This window comes from Falco punctatus (genome assembly GCF_963210335.1).
Source record: "Falco punctatus genome assembly, chromosome: 5".
In the NCBI taxonomy this organism is placed as follows: Eukaryota; Metazoa; Chordata; class Aves; order Falconiformes; family Falconidae; genus Falco; species Falco punctatus.
The window spans coordinates 5,701,447-5,716,768 of NC_137584.1; the positions used below are offsets into that span (position 1 = coordinate 5,701,447).

Genomic DNA, 15,322 nt, shown 5'->3' on the forward strand with positions numbered 1-15,322 from the left:
CTTTGGCAAACACCCTCAAATTTCAGTACTGACCCCAGGGATTATTAGTGGCACATTTATTCTTGGTGTGCCAAATCCGAGGTGGCTGTCTCTGGCCTCTGCAAAGTTACTGCAGGTGCTTGCAGTGAAGCATTGTTCTCAGCCTCCTAGAAATTCATGAGCTGGTGAAGCTCTTTTTGCACCAAACACACGTCCTTCGTACAGTAAGTTCACACTGATGCTTCCTTTGAGAGCTCCGTTACTGCTGTCGTACTGCCTGGGTGTTTACTGCAGTTCCCAAATCCACTGAAGTGTCTTCCTCTTTCATTAGCACATGCTGAGGGTCAGAATTCCATGAGCTGTTTTTTAAATATAACTCCATTTAAGAACTTACTGCAGTGATAGTCTGGCAGGTTCATGAGTCCTCAGCACAGAATTCTTTGGTTTCTCAGTTTCTACAGAAGGTATACAGAGGGATCTTTTTTCTTTAATCCACATACCTGTGATGATTGGGATGCCTGGGCAAGGGTTATCAATTATTACTTTGTTTCATTTAACTGTTCGGGATGTGTATGGACCCTTGGATCTCTGTGTCCCACTCTTGATGATGATCAAAAGAAAATAGGGTTTTGAAAAGTTCCCACAGGAGTTAGGTGGAGATGGCAGTCTAGCAGGAAGGTCAGCTGCCTTCTGAGTACTGTGGATGCCTGAGTTACCATGCCCAAAAGGGGGTGAAATGGCAAGGATAGAAAAAGAGTATCTTGAAGTGCGTGCATCATAGAGCAAAGCATTTATGCAAACACCGATATATTTCCACATCATGGTCTTAGCAGTTACCAGCTATACGCTTTGTTGTAGACACCAGCGTTCCTCTGAGAGTCCCAAACTAGGCTCAGGAAAACATCGGTTTCTTCCAGGTAGTTCAGATGGTGGTGTGAGGTCAGGTGTACAGGAGACCTTCCAGGATACATTAAGAAATCTAATTCCAGCTGGCACTGAAAGTCATTAAACTTGTAATATCACTGATAAGAGGAAGGCTTTTTTTTTCTGATGTCTCTTTCCGTCAGTCGGTTGTCAGGAAAATCCCAGGACTCCCAACTCATTCTATACATCAGAAAACACTATTCATATTTGAAATTACTACATGTAAGAATGAGAAATTCTTTGAGAAAATATTATATGTTTTAAAAGAAAAAATAAATAATGAACTGTGAGTGCTAGACTCTGGAGAGTCAAAACCAACAAAAAAAGTGCCACAATTTAAAAAAGCCACAGTCTTGTGATTTTAAAACATGTTTTTTCTTTTTTTGCTTTTTCCGTGATTTTCCAGGGCTTGGTGTTAACATTGTCGTTTAATTTAGCGTGAACAAAAATGTTAAAATTTTTATATTTCTTAATGTTCCTTTCCAAGAATGAAATTCAAGTTGGAGCATTTCCATTTCCTGTATACACAAGAAATGATGTAGTTACACTTAGAAGGCTTCTTATTGTTAAATAAACATATCAGTCGCATTGTGTTTACCCAAGCTGATAACTATTTGTTGGGCAATATATTACTTAAAAGGAAACACTCAGTATGTTTAGTGTAACAACAGAATTGGTTACCAGTGGTTTTATTTTACTTTGGACAAATCTATGCATTTTGATAAAATAATCTCTTGAAAGATATTAAGAAATAGATATTAAGATATAGATATTAAGTTACATTACAAAATCTGTTTTGGTTTGAACAAAAACGTGAAGCGGAGTATTTAGCTGAGTAACTTTTGCCTGTTGACAGTATTAATATTTGTGGTCCTGTATACACTAATGGTATGATCAGGCATTTAATAACCGTATTGTAAATTTTTATAGCTCTTTGAGAAATTTTACTGTGAAAAACATGAGATACTTTATGTGAGCGGGGAAAAAAGTTCTTTAAAAGCATCTGATCAAGCTGGCCAAGAATTAGGAAGAAGCACTGAAATGACAACCTGGGATCCGTATGAGGGGCTGTGTGTGGGGCTCTAATAACTACATGGCTACTGACTCTCCGGGATGTTCTGAGGTTGTTAGAGTTTCTCATATTCATGTCCACTTCTGTAATTGCATGTAAGAGTGCTTTTCCAGGACAGTCCTTGCCCATATGCACATTCCTCTGGACAGCTGGGCGTACACTAAAAGCAGGAACTTTGAAGCTTTGTTTTAGGTGTATTCTCAAAGTAAACGGGAGCCCTGTTTCTCACCTCATTTCCTCTCAGTTGCCTTGGTTTGACCTGAAGGTCCTTGGAGTTTGCTTGTCACCTTTCAGTCTTCAAAAATACCTCATGTTGAGTTTGGCTTATCTTTCTGTCTTCAGAAACTATTGATTTTGTTACTGTTGCTTCTTTGTTTTTTCTGTCTCCATCCTGTTCCTTCAGGAAGTCTTGGCCCCTCTTTGTTCCCTCCAATTCCCATGTAATTGTTCTTTTTGTTCCCTGACTGTTGTCATTGCCTCTCCCTGGGCTTCAGATGATGTCCTTACTACTACATGGTACCAGTGGGCAGGTTAATTCGCTCTGTTGTCTAGGATATTCCACACTGCTTGAGAGACGTAGTTTTGAAGTCTGTAGTGCTTCACAGTTGTGGGCAGTCACAGCATTTGAGCGTAATGCAGAAATCAGGATTTGGGATGTGCTATTTTGCTAGAGAGAGATTTTATTTCCTAAACTGTCACGTGTGGCTGAATGTATCCCAGTACCCTCAGGACAAGGAGCTTGCAAATGTCGTATTTTGTTGACAGTTCTTAGAAAAACGTGGTTTGATTTTTACAGGGTGGCTGACTAGAGAGGGTGTGGGCTCCAGTCCTTCCGCCGTAGGAGACTGGGAAGCAACCAGAAGGTTTCTCCCTCGTGAACACAGCTGACAGTTTGTTTTGGGATGTGCTGCTGTCACTTGTTTGGTTGCTTTGGCTGTGAGAATGGATCCTAATGGAGAAAAGTTAGTTATGACATCAGAGAGGGAGAACTACTTTCCAGGCCTTATGTGGCTCCAGGCTCTAAGCATTTCTCCCCTCCAGGCGTTGGAACTTGCGTTTAAAAAACCAGGAAACAGTTTGTGTACTTGAGCGTATCAAAAAGGAATACCTTCATTGCATGTGCTGGCTATAAAAAGAAAAGGCAGAGTCTTCTTAGAAAATAGAAATCCATTAAATTTAGAATCTATCTTGCCTGTGTGTTATGGCTCTTTTTTTTTAATTCTGTATTTAGAAATAAAGACCTTCTTAATTCCGTAAGATTTCAACCGCTGCTTTTGCTCATTTGTTCTCTCATGGAAGTTAACATTCTCTGCATCTACTATGATGATTGTTTCTTCTGGGATCTTAGAAATAGGCTGATAACTAGGGTTGTGGAATAAACAAGAGAAATAGGTGACTTGAATTCTATTCTTTCTAGAAATGTTTGGTAATAGAGGGAAAAGTGCAACAAAAAGGCATTTAAAGAGAGAAGGGATTTGAAATAGAACGTGTTAAGATTTTGCTTACAAACTGCTTTCTGTAAAGGGTATTTACTGCGCTGAAATAATTTCAGTTGCTTTGAAAAAAATATGCGTATGGAAATGCGGGGCTTCTTTCAACCAAGTTTCCATTTATCTAAAAGCTTACCTCCTATTTTCTTTCTAAAGAACTTGAATATAGGGAAGGTATATGCATTTGTAAAGCTTAAGCTTGTCCATTGTAGGCATGCTTTCTGAAACATTAACTTAATATTAACGTTAAAATCTAAATTCTTACTGTTAGTACCTCTTACGTAAAGTAGCGGCTTGCCCAGGAATTTCATTCTCGTTTTGGATTAATGGTGATGCGACTAATGTTTGAGTGAAGTCTTCCCATGAAATACATGTGCTTCAGGTAAATGGAACAGTGACTCAGCAGCTGGTGGGGTGACGGACCAGTCTGATGATCAAGTGCACTGTGGAGATACACAGAAAAGCCTTGGCCGCTGGTAGTCAGCAGAGATAATGCATGCATGTTCATGGGACCAGAGCCAACTACATTCAATGTAAATGGTTTCTCCTCTTTTTCAACTATTGTTTTTTCACATTTTGCTCTAAATTAGCATAAAATGTGGCTTCATTTAAACACACTGTTGTGATTCATCTCAAAATGGCTCCATTATTCTGCCAGGCGAGATAATTTGAGATGGCTTAGATATTTCACTTTTTAAAATATATTTTGAATTTCTTTCAGAACATTGGGGATGGAGGGAGACTGGAAAACGGGATTTTAATTAAACCTGAACTGCCATCATTCTTAGAAGAAGAAATAAGCTTACCCACCAAATATTTTCCTAGTGAATAGATGATGATGATGATGACAGTGGGAAGCCTTTCTCAGCAGGGAGGGGAAGATAGCTGTCATCTTCATGTAATCTGACATTTGTAGGCAATGGGCTTGTATTACGTCCAGTCTGATCTGATAGTGAGCTATTGTGGAAATGGGGGTGCAGCTTTTGCCCACTTTTTTCCGATCACGTCTTGCAATCTAGCAGTAACGGTGTGAATCAGCTTCCAAGAGGAAGCTCATCCGTAATTTGGGGAAATTATTTCTTTTGGGCAAGTAGGCTGGTTCCTGATAACTAGATCGAATGCAGTCAGGAACAGCAAGTGTTCCTGCTGAGGGACAGTTTGGCTCCTCTTGAAAGGGAAGTAGTGTAGAGGCTGGTGTTTGTCCTTGCCCGGGACACAGCTGCGGCCCAGACCAGAATATTGTTCTGTTGCACACCACCTCTGACAGCCCCATGTCCGAGGGGTAATCCTCTGGGCTTCTAATTCGGACTGGCCACCCCAAAAAAGGCTAGGGAGTAAATATTCGATTAAGGGAGGCTCCATGGGATCCTTAATGTGCTGGGAATTTCCGTCTTGAAATTGCTGAGTGCTGATTCAAGGCATTTTATCAACAGTATGGCAGAAGCACTGACACTCTACCAGAAGCATTGGGGCTGATGAGGATAAACATTTTGGCTGAGAACTGCCATCATTCCTCAGATGCTTCTCCTGTTCCCATAAAGCACTAGCTAGAAGTGCCACCTCTCAGGGAGAGAAATGATGGTGCATTATTCAGATACTCTATGGATCGTAATACTTTAAAGGGGAGAAGGAGAGATGAACCCCATACTGCTAAGGGAAAATCGAGAAGGCGTTGCTCTAAGCAGCTCAGAATGAATTCCCAAAGGAAAGGAAATTCAAGACCGTTAAATTTGACGGTTTCCCTGTCACGCTTTGAAGCTGAAATACCAGAAAGTAGCATGCAAGTAATAGGTAGATATAAGGTGTGAATTATGGATGCAAGGATCACTATGGGCTTGTTCATTCCTGTGCATAAACAATGCCCATTTAGAAGTCTCCTAAGATGCCACAGAAGAGTATTTTTAATGCTGAAAAGTACGTTTTGCTCAGAGTAGTTGTAGTCTCAACCAGATGCCCAGCAGTTCCTAAAATCGTCATTAATATTACAACTACATTTACAAGACTGAGGTCACTTAACGTAGAGAAGAGTAGGTGCTGTATTTCTTCCTTTGTGAAATAATTACTACAACCTGCAATTGTTAAAGACTATGATCACTGGTTTTCTAAAGGGAAAATTCATTTGAAATTGATGCTTTGGCAGGTGTTCATATTTTGTGGAAAGATCTGTCTTCCAGATTGCTAATGAATGGCCAAGTGAGTATCTACCTAGTTAATAATGCTGCTTAATTGCCACAGTCAGATAAAGCTGCCATCTAATTTATTGCTGTTCTGTGCATCTGAACACTGGAAGCATGATAAACCATGGGAAAGCCATATGAAATGGTTGGTTAGTTGAAGTCATTGCCTTTGGTTTTATACCTCTCTAGCAGGTGATCCTTCTAACATTTCCCTCCTTTGGCAGATCATCAGACATGTGGTCATACCCCCTGCTGCCCCTGCTTCCACTAGGCAGCTGTTTTCAAAGTAAAATACCTTCCCAAGGCGCTGCGCAGCCAAGACTTTCTTCCTGGGTTTATGTATCCATAATGCGTTAGAAAAAAGATGTTGTGTTTTCCTGCATACACCTAAAGGAACATAAGTGCACCCACAAACGTGTGGCAGTCAAACATCTGGACTGTATATAGATTTTCAGCGTGGATGGAGAGTAGTGACGTGCTGCGCAGAGCGTGCTGCAAAGGAAAAGATTGCTTGTCTGGGCAATTGGTTGATTTCATCCAAGTGATAATCAGCAGATGCAAACTTCACTTAAGGGTTAAACGAATTTAGGAAAAAAGCTCTTTGCAGGAGATGGAATGGGTGAAGGAATAATGTGTGACATAGAAACCTGACTCTAACTCTGTCAGTCCCGCAGCGTCCTGCAGGCCTGTCCTAGATCTCAGTTGTAAGCGGGTTTAACAAAATGGTTTTACAGTGCCATGTTCATTCAAGAAGTAAAATCCCAGGACTCCCTATCTGGGAATGAGCACAAGTATTCAGGGTAAATATACAGAAAAATGTTGGGATTCTGCTTACCAAATTAAGGATAGATCCTGTACCATGCAGTATAGGAGGACTCAGTCTATACTCAGGGCCTTTTCGTGAATTAATTGCCTTTATCTGGGAATTAATGGAAAAGAGGTTCATGGGTTTTTCCACTGTATGTGCTATTAAGCTGTCTCGAGCCAGTTATGGCCTTTTTCAAATCTGCATCCCTCTGACAGTAGTAAATTCCCATGTCACTGCTCAGGAGCAAGTAGACGAGAGAGGTGAAAAATTATGCTAATGAATTGCAATAACCAGTCCCTTCTTATGAGAATGCTTATGCGTAAGCTCCTGAATCCAGAGTGTTGTATTACCTTATACAGCTTTTTGTGGGTAAAGTATAGCAAACTAAACGCAGCTAGCAGTTAAATACAGCTTTATAGTTCTGAAGAGGCCCTTTGGAACAAAATGAAGTATATGGGTAAAATTGTTAAAGCATTAGATAAGGTTCTCAGGTTACCATGGTTACGTGAGAATTTTGCATTGTATCATAGATTAGGATGCATAGGATGAAGTAGCCCAAACAACTAGGAAGTTCAATGCATATAGACTACATTTCCAAATGAGACAGCATTGCCAAATAGACAAATAGCTCGGGATATTGGCTGCTGACAAATCTCTGAATCAATAGAGAGAGGCCTGAAGGAAATATAGAGCATATGCAATTTGAAATCCTGCATTATTTTGGAGCTACAATCTTAATTCTTAAAAGACAAAATAATTTTTTTTAAAGAAAAGAGAGACAGAAGAAAAATCCTCAGTAATATAAAGAGTGAAATGATTTTCCACAAGCTCTTTCTGGTATTGAAATCTGACATTTGGCTTTGAGACCTTCAACAAAGAAGGTTGATGAAACATGGATAATACATTTCGTGCACTTAGGCTGGCAGTAGCACTTACACTGGATGCAGTTTATTCCCATGGAAACCTATTTGCATTTGGGCCAGAAGTGACTTTTTTCCCCCTCTGTTAGAGGTGCTGATGTTTTAGCATATTATAATTGGTGTATATTGACAGCAGATTTGAAAAGTATTTTTAAAATGTTGAGTGGCTGAGCATATGTATATACGGAGATGTAATCTGTGCAGTTCTTCTGTGTAGGATGGAACATGTTGCTGAAAAATGCAGGGCAGTTTTTGATCTTCTATTATTTATCCCTAAAGAAAAAAAAAAGTTAATTAAATTGTTTATCCCAAACAATTATTTTTTTTAAACAGGTGACAAAAGAACTGAAGCAGTATGACAATAAAATTATAGAGTGCAAGTTTGAGAACAACAGCTGGGTTTTCATGAGACAGAGAGTAGACAAAAGCTTTCCAAATGCCTACAGCACTGCCATGGGTGAGTAGAATAAATTGCTTTAAAAGTTTTTCAGGCTCAAATTTTAATTTTTTAACTCTGTCCTAATTTAAGGAGGAAAGGCACTCTGTGCTCTCATTTCTAGTTTGAGTGCTGGCTTCTCTAGCTTATTACAGTAATACCTCATCTTGCAAATTCTTATGTCATGTTTAGCTTTTATATAGCATGAATCCTTTGGCCTTTGGCTTCAGGGTCATTTGATGAAGTCAGTTAAACGGAGACTCTGATGCAGTATTTGACAGATAATGCAGAAGCAAGCGCCTAAGTCTTTGCAGAATTGCAAACACTTGCTCAGAGACCTTAAGTGGCACAGCATGCCTTTTAATTGAGACCCAGGGAAGTTTTTATTTATAATAGCATTGCAATGGCAGCTAACTAACTAACATCAGTTCCTAGCATCGTGTTGGCTTGTTGGGATGTAATGCAAACTGGCACACTGTGAGTTGCATTTGTTGAACAAAAAAATCCGTTATAATTTCACCTCTATTCAAAATGCTGAAACTGTTGTTTGGCAGATGGGCTGGAAGATTAATAGGAGAAAGTGTCACCTTAAGTTTCTACAATAGTCATACAAACAATGAAGAGGGAAACAAATGAAAAGCGGGGTATATCCCTGCAGAATTGTGATACTTTTATGTTCTTCTATCAAAAAACATGTTGCCAAGTATTGTAAATTAAATTATGTTGTTTACTTTCAGATGAAGTATAAGAGTTTGAATAGAAGTGTGCAAGGCTGAATAACAATAGTCATGTTGATACTGACTTTTTGTTAAGTGCCAAAATGAAGTTTAATCATATTTAAGACCACACTATTTACTAGAGCGTGTACAGATGATGTCGGATTTTCTCCAAACCATTCTACTTGTATTTCTGCCTGAGCAGTGAGTGGATTTTCTTGAACAAACAAAACGTGGTCATTTTTGCCAGGAGATAATAAATCTGTTGGCACCTTAGGGAACCAGCACAGAATGTAGCTGAAATGTTGCTGAGCAGTCCTGTTGGGAAAGAGGAATGAGCCACAAAAGTCATACAAGTACATCTCTTTGTCACCGTGACCTAAATTTCTTTTCTCTGTTTTACCTTACTGTTTCAATAGTTGGTTTCCCTTGGAGTTTTCTCTTCTTTGAGGAGCAGCGTGTTGTTCTTTCCTTCGTTCTTAAGAGTATATGTAGCTGCCCTTTTTCTCTTCATTTTCTGCATTTGTAGAGCGCTTGTGTTATTTCTGGCACTTTTTTTTTCTGCCAAAACATAATGAACTTCCTAAAAATAAAAATTAAAAGAAAATTAAATCCTGTAGGAAAAACTGTTATCTCCAAAAGTTGTATTTTCTTATTTGAGACTTCTGTAGATCCTTTCTCTTCTATTTGCTTTCTCTTGATGAAAAATACTATTTATTTTTCCTCATAGTTGAAATGGCAACAAAATAAGTATCTGTCTCCATCCTGTTTTAGAACTTTGATACCTTTTAAATTGAAAAGAGGAGGGCTTTTTGAATGATAAAGCAAGGACAGCCCTTAAAAGTTGATACTAAGCTATGCCAGCTGCCTTGTGGCACAAATTACCTTCCTAAACTACCGCTAATAATAATGGTTTCCAAATGCAAAAGTCACATACACTGCAACTTTTAAAGCACCTTTTCACCAAAAAGTGAGATAATAAAAAAATAGTGCTAAGAAGGTGTTTTATTAATTGGAAAGTAATGCTTTGCATGGTTCTGTAATTCTGCGAGAAAGAAGGGAGTGTTTTAATTTAAGAGTCGTTATTTGTAACAATGCTATAATTGCAAGTGCATTTTAAAGTGTCTTAATGTTGTTTCGTACTCTAGGGGGTCAATAGATTGTTTTGCATGGAAATTGCATCCATGGTGTGGCCAATCCTTACATGCTATAAATTATCCTCTAATAATTTTGTACTTTCTTCCAAGATAGTCATAGGATTCCTCCTTAATTTCTTGTTCTTTATGCTTTCCCTCCTCCCTAAGTGTCTCAGAAGGATTAAATTAGAGGAGTATAAAGTTTTATAGGAAAAGTATTAAAAATATTTCATTTGTTTTAACAGAAGTAAGCTTTTTTATTTGTTCCGTAAAATCCTGTGGGCTATTACTTAGAAACTGTGACTCGGGGAGTCATGTTAAGTAATCCGAGTGTATTGGATTGTACATGCATGCCTTGGCCACCATGCAGCACCTACGGCCCTTCCTCCATCATACGGTCTGGTGTGCTTGACATGTAGCTTGCTTGGTGTCAAGTCCTTCTGCCACGTGAAGGTATATGGGTTAAAAAAAAAAAAGTACTGTGCATTGTGGGTTTATGATAATTATAGTACTTAGTGATGAAGAAAAAGGTTATCTTAATGCAGAGGTTTTTAATGTTAGCCAGTCTCGTTTCTAGCTATTTGAATTTTATGAGTGTTTTAAAGCCGTGTCTCACAAGACCTTTGCTGCTGTTGCTTGCCTCAAGAAGATGTCACTTCTTGGCTTTTTTATAGTTGCCCTGTGAAGCCTACACACACATGCCTTTTGTTTGTTTTAAAAAGGGAGATTCCTGCAAGGTAGGGGCCCACTACACTGGTTTGCTTTCTGGGGGGACAAAGCAGAGGCACTTGACTCCTGACACAATCGTCTTGTGAAGGTCCACATTTAAGGCTGAATACTTGAGCCAAATTGTTTACTTTGCAAAGAGGGGGTGAAACCGTTGAAGTGCCAGCTACAACAAATCAATTTAGTAACTTGAGAATATTGTCTTTGTTCCCAGCTGTATGCAACAGCATCCAGAATCCGGTCACGAAGGAGATGTTGTTTGAGTTCATTGACAGATGTACGGCAGCTTCTCAAGGACAGACACGGAAACACCACCTCGATCCTGACACTGAACTCATGCCGCCACCGCCACCCAAAAGGCCACGTACCATAACGTAAGGCCTTGGTCTCGGCCGATAGTGTGTTTATACAGTTCTGCAGAAGGTGAAACACAAATGTGAAGGCTGGAAGAAATCTGAATTGCTGTAAATACTTGGGTGTGGTTTTTTGAGTTTGGGGGTTGTTGTTTGGGTTTGGTGTTTTTTTTCCTCCAGATTCCACATATGAATGGACATTGTTTTGCAACTGATAAATTCAGCCTTACCTTATGGTATTGGAAGGTGAAATTTCCAAAGGTTTAGACAAGAACAGTACAATGAAGTCAATGGAAAGCTGCCTTGTTTATATATGGATCTCTTTTCACCTTTAATTTATAATGTCAGCAATCTGGAACTGAGAAAACATTGGGATGCTGTACTTTTTAGAGGCTGTGTTTAAAAAAAAACAGAAGTGTTTTTTTATTATTGTTCTTCAACTGGTTGTGATTTGTCACCCATAGTATAACTGATCGTAGTTTCCCTGCATTTTTGAGACTTGTGTTTAAAAGAAAACAGCAATGTTGTTTGTGCTTTGTGTTGGTTAAAAACTAAGCCGCCTTAGATTTCACTAATTTCAAAATAAGCTGGCTTTTTGTTGTTGAAATACTAAAAAAAATGAATCTTTATTGTAAATAGCATCCTTTCGAAAGGAAATGTGCAGCGTGTTTGTTGTTCCCCCCCCCCTCCCGTTTGAACCTAACACAACAAATGTATAGTGGGCTGATTTTAGCTTTGCCTTTTTAAGTTTATCTGTAGATAAGGAATACACCAAATCCTTAGTATTAAAGGTCTCTGTTAAGAGACTGTTTCTAGTACAGGGCTTAGTTCTCCACAGTGATACAACTGTAAATATTACTAAAAAGTACACATCACTGTGATATGCAAGAGTAATAAGCAGCGGAAATGATGATGTCTTAGGTCCAGGCACAAAATGGCAAAAGACACGCCAGGCAACTCCTGTGTGAAAGAGAAGGTAGTTTCAGTGGAGGAGAGCCACGTCAGAAAGGAGTTCTCCTGGTTTAGGTGATTGCAGGGCAAACCCAAGCCATTTAGGGGGGGTGGATGAGTCCCAGGGAACAAGGTGCTCATTTTCGAAGGTGGGGTCAGCTGTCCCGTGGCACCCTGCCCATCCTCTGGCTGGCTTGCTTTCATGCCAAATGAAGAAGTGCATGAATGCCCTGATGGCTTTTGCTGTAGGGCGCTGGCAGATGTTCATATTAGTTCTGAGAAACTGCGTTCTGGTTATCTAAGGGAGGAGTTGTTCTGAGCTGGGATTAATTGGAAACCAAATGCAGATTTTAAAGTTTACCGTACATTTATCAAGCAGGGATCAAATTGGCTCTTTCTGTAGTTTACTTATCGTGCGAGTCATCCGTTCATTCAGCAATCTGATTAGTGAAGCTCATTAATTTGTTGTTGTAACTAAAATGCATTTCTGTTTAAATAAGTTTTAATGTTTGTAAGCAAAATTAACTCCTGCATTATATTTTTTTTCTGTATGGAAACTTTACGACTATGCTTTGTGGTGGCTTCTTTAGTTGTATCAACCTGTTGTATAAATGCACACGGCATCATTTAGATGGCGTTCCTAGCGTCTCTTTCTGGGATATTCCATATGTGTTTTAGAGAACTGAAGGAGTTCTGTAAGTTACTTTTTATACTGTGGTTAAACTTGATGGGAAAAAAAAATGCATTCATCAAAGTTCTTTTTTTCAACTGTACATAGTTTCTGCGTATTATCTATAGAAAAGGTATAATATCACCTATGCAAGGTTGCAAAATTATCTCCTAAAAAGAGCCTTATGAATTTGATGTGAAAACCTATGCAGCCTCTGTGTATCTTGCATTGAAACACACAGTTAGTTATTTCTTCACTCAGTATGAATAATTTCCCCCAGATTATACTTGTCATTGAGATTGTCGTAGCATACACTTTGTCACTGATCTTCGTGGTTCTGTGGCAGTTGCAATGTGTATGATGATTACAGCCTTCTCCATGAGGTTAGGACATTTCGTTCTTTTAAGGATGTGTCCAGGTTATTTCCATCTTTCTCCTTCCTAGCCCTTGCATCTTGTATTTCAACAAGACCTAGCTTCTGGTTTACCTTCTACTTCAGAGCTGCAGCACTGCAGGCTGTCTTCCATGTGCATTCCTCCAAGTCCATGAATGTGTTGTGGCCCTTGTATTTTGACACTGTCTTTTTTTCCACTCTGAGCTTGAAATTGATATTTTGGAAGAGTAATGACTCTGCGAAGGTTTAGAGCTCCAAATTCACATTTGATTGTCAAACTCTTCTTGCACTATGACCTGTGGCTTTTTAGAGTGGTCAATCACCTTTGCTTTTCTGGAAAAGAAAGCTACTGGGGAAGGGTTGAATGAAGAATCTGATGAAAACAAATGAATTTTCGCTTGGACCAGATGGGTTTGATGCTGTGAGAAATGCACACCTCCTTTCTCTGCTACTAGATATTCAAGAGATGGAAGCTAAGAAGCAAAGAAGAGTCTGTGCCAGGAAAATAATAATGATTAAACCCCCCCTAACTTGTCTAGTCTTTGGTGTACAGCATGAATTCATCCGCTGTCTTGTCATTTGTTAAATATCTAATTAAAATCTGGTTTCAGTGGAGTTTCCAGAAAATGTAAGTACATTCCTCTCAAACAGTGTATTAAGTATTTTAATAAAGTCAGTGGTTTAAAATACTTTTTCTAAGGTTGTATTTACTTTTGATGCCTGTACTTTCCTGGTACCAGTGCAAGCACAAGGATACTGTGGTGTTACTGCTGTTCAGTGCTACAAGAAAATTATCCATGTTTTTCAGAGGTCAGTGGCTTTTCTCTCAGGTGGGAGCCCCCCAGCCCATGGTGGCCATGATCCATTATGCCATTTTTAAGTTGCTCTTCCTGCAGTTAGAATCAGAAGGAAACCCGGTGGTACCTGAAGTACGTATTTTATGACAGGCTAATGTTGTGTAGCTTATCCATTCAGTGTTAGGTGCGGTTGCATGAGAGGTTGTGCAAGAGGTCTGCATGGGTCTTCCCTGCCACTTTATCATCCAGCATGACCCTAAACGTGGTAGCCCACCTACTTGGACCAACTCCTGGACTTGTCATAGGGCAGTTTGGTTTTCAGGTTGCAACTGTCTAGAGCGCATCTTTCAGGAGCTGAAAGGCCAGTCTTGATTTTTCACATTTCTTTTTAATTGAGACCCTACATCCACTGCTGATATGTTCTTGTTACATGTGCAATTCTTGTGGTACTTCTCTCAACCATTTCTGGTTTTCTTGTGTTTGAGTGTGAATGCCAGACCAAATCTGGCATTTGAGCATATCTGGAGAGGTGTGGTAACTTCTCTAACCCCTACTCGGTACTCCCCTCTGTATGCATTAAGGAAGCAGGTTGATGTGCCGGGCCAGCACGTCACACCGTGTGTGTAGTTCGTGTTGGCTTGCTTGTTCGCTGGGGTGATCTTTCAGGATTTCCACTCCTCAGAATAACAGCTCCTGGTTTTTGCATCTGAGAGGTATGACTTTATATTTGCATAAGATGTAATGCATAATTTTATCTTACGACCTCAGAGTACTCAGAAAGGCACTGGCACAGCAAGCTGATTTCCTAGGATACGTCTGTAGTCAACAGAGAGAATGAGAGCAGAAGTCCGGTTTGTTCCTGTGCATCTCTCCTGCAGGTATCTACCACTTCAGTTTCCACTCACTTCTTTTTCAGTCGATACAACGAGTATCATTTTATGTTATCACCTGTGTTATTAGCACATTGTTAAATATTTTTATCGAGGGTAAATTTCATAGCATCAAAATTCTTGCAGTGGTCAAATAAATTTATAATCTCATGCTCATTAGTTGGTCAAGAGCTATTTATTTTCCATAGGTTATATTCCTTTCCTTTGGATCTCTACTCTAATCCAATCCAAGAAGTTCTGTTAACTCACATGAGAGTAACTTTTGACTGAAATGCCCTAAATAGCCAGATCGCTTCCATCCTCCTATGGAATGGCACAAGGTTTCCTCTCGCCTTGCCTGGGGGCTGCTGCCCATTCCAAGGCTGACAAAGCCTGCAGGGTTTAGATTTCATCTGTATCCCTTTGTTTCCAGTGTCAGATTTCTGTGATCTGTGCTTACTGCATAGCTCCTCAAGCTTGCCTTCCTCTGTTCGAGTTGTCCCACCATCAGGTGTGCCCCATGACTGACCCTCTGCTCACGTTCGTTCAGGGCAGTGCTCCACTCCAAGCCTGTATGCTCATCCCAGTATGATACCAGCCTTGAGACTGATGAATAGGGCAGTCCTGTCCCTGTAAGTCATGCTTGCACAGGGACATCAAAACAGCGTCTACCAGCTGTGGCAGTATTCATCATACGAGCAAGGAGCCTTTTCCCCTTCCCTCCCTCATGACCCCATCTCCCCGTTTCATGTACAAACAAAGGTAAATCATACTCTTTGTGCTGACATCTGGATCCATTAGTTAATGTTTGCAGTGGGAATATAGGTTAGCATTCTTTCTGCTTCCCTGGTGACAGTCTGCTGAGCTTCCCAGCAAGCTGAAATCTCTGTTCAGCTGCAGAGAT

The 15,322-nt window shown here is 39.8% G+C and overlaps 1 protein-coding gene and 1 long non-coding RNA gene across 5 annotated transcripts in view; one reads left to right on the forward strand and one right to left on the reverse strand.

The window, feature by feature from the left end:
- Window positions 1–13,441, forward strand: part of RNGTT (RNA guanylyltransferase and 5'-phosphatase) — a gene marked incomplete at its 5' end in the record, with an annotated part of 189,470 nt that extends 176,029 nt beyond the window's left edge. For 3 of the 4 annotated variants that reach the window (XM_080389351.1, XM_080389352.1, XM_080389354.1), the window contains 2 exons: window positions 7,704–7,827; window positions 10,599–13,441. In XM_080389351.1, coding sequence (XP_080245477.1) covers window positions 7,704–7,827; window positions 10,599–10,762 — 288 coding nt within the window. In that variant the 3' untranslated portion in view covers window positions 10,763–13,441. Of the gene's footprint in view, window positions 1–7,703; window positions 7,828–10,598 lie in introns of those variants that run through there. The other variant, XM_080389353.1, reaches the window with a different exon arrangement.
- LOC308064662 overlaps window positions 1–15,322 on the reverse strand; it is a 604,713-nt gene that overhangs the window by 334,449 nt on the left and 254,942 nt on the right. The window lies entirely within an intron of this gene.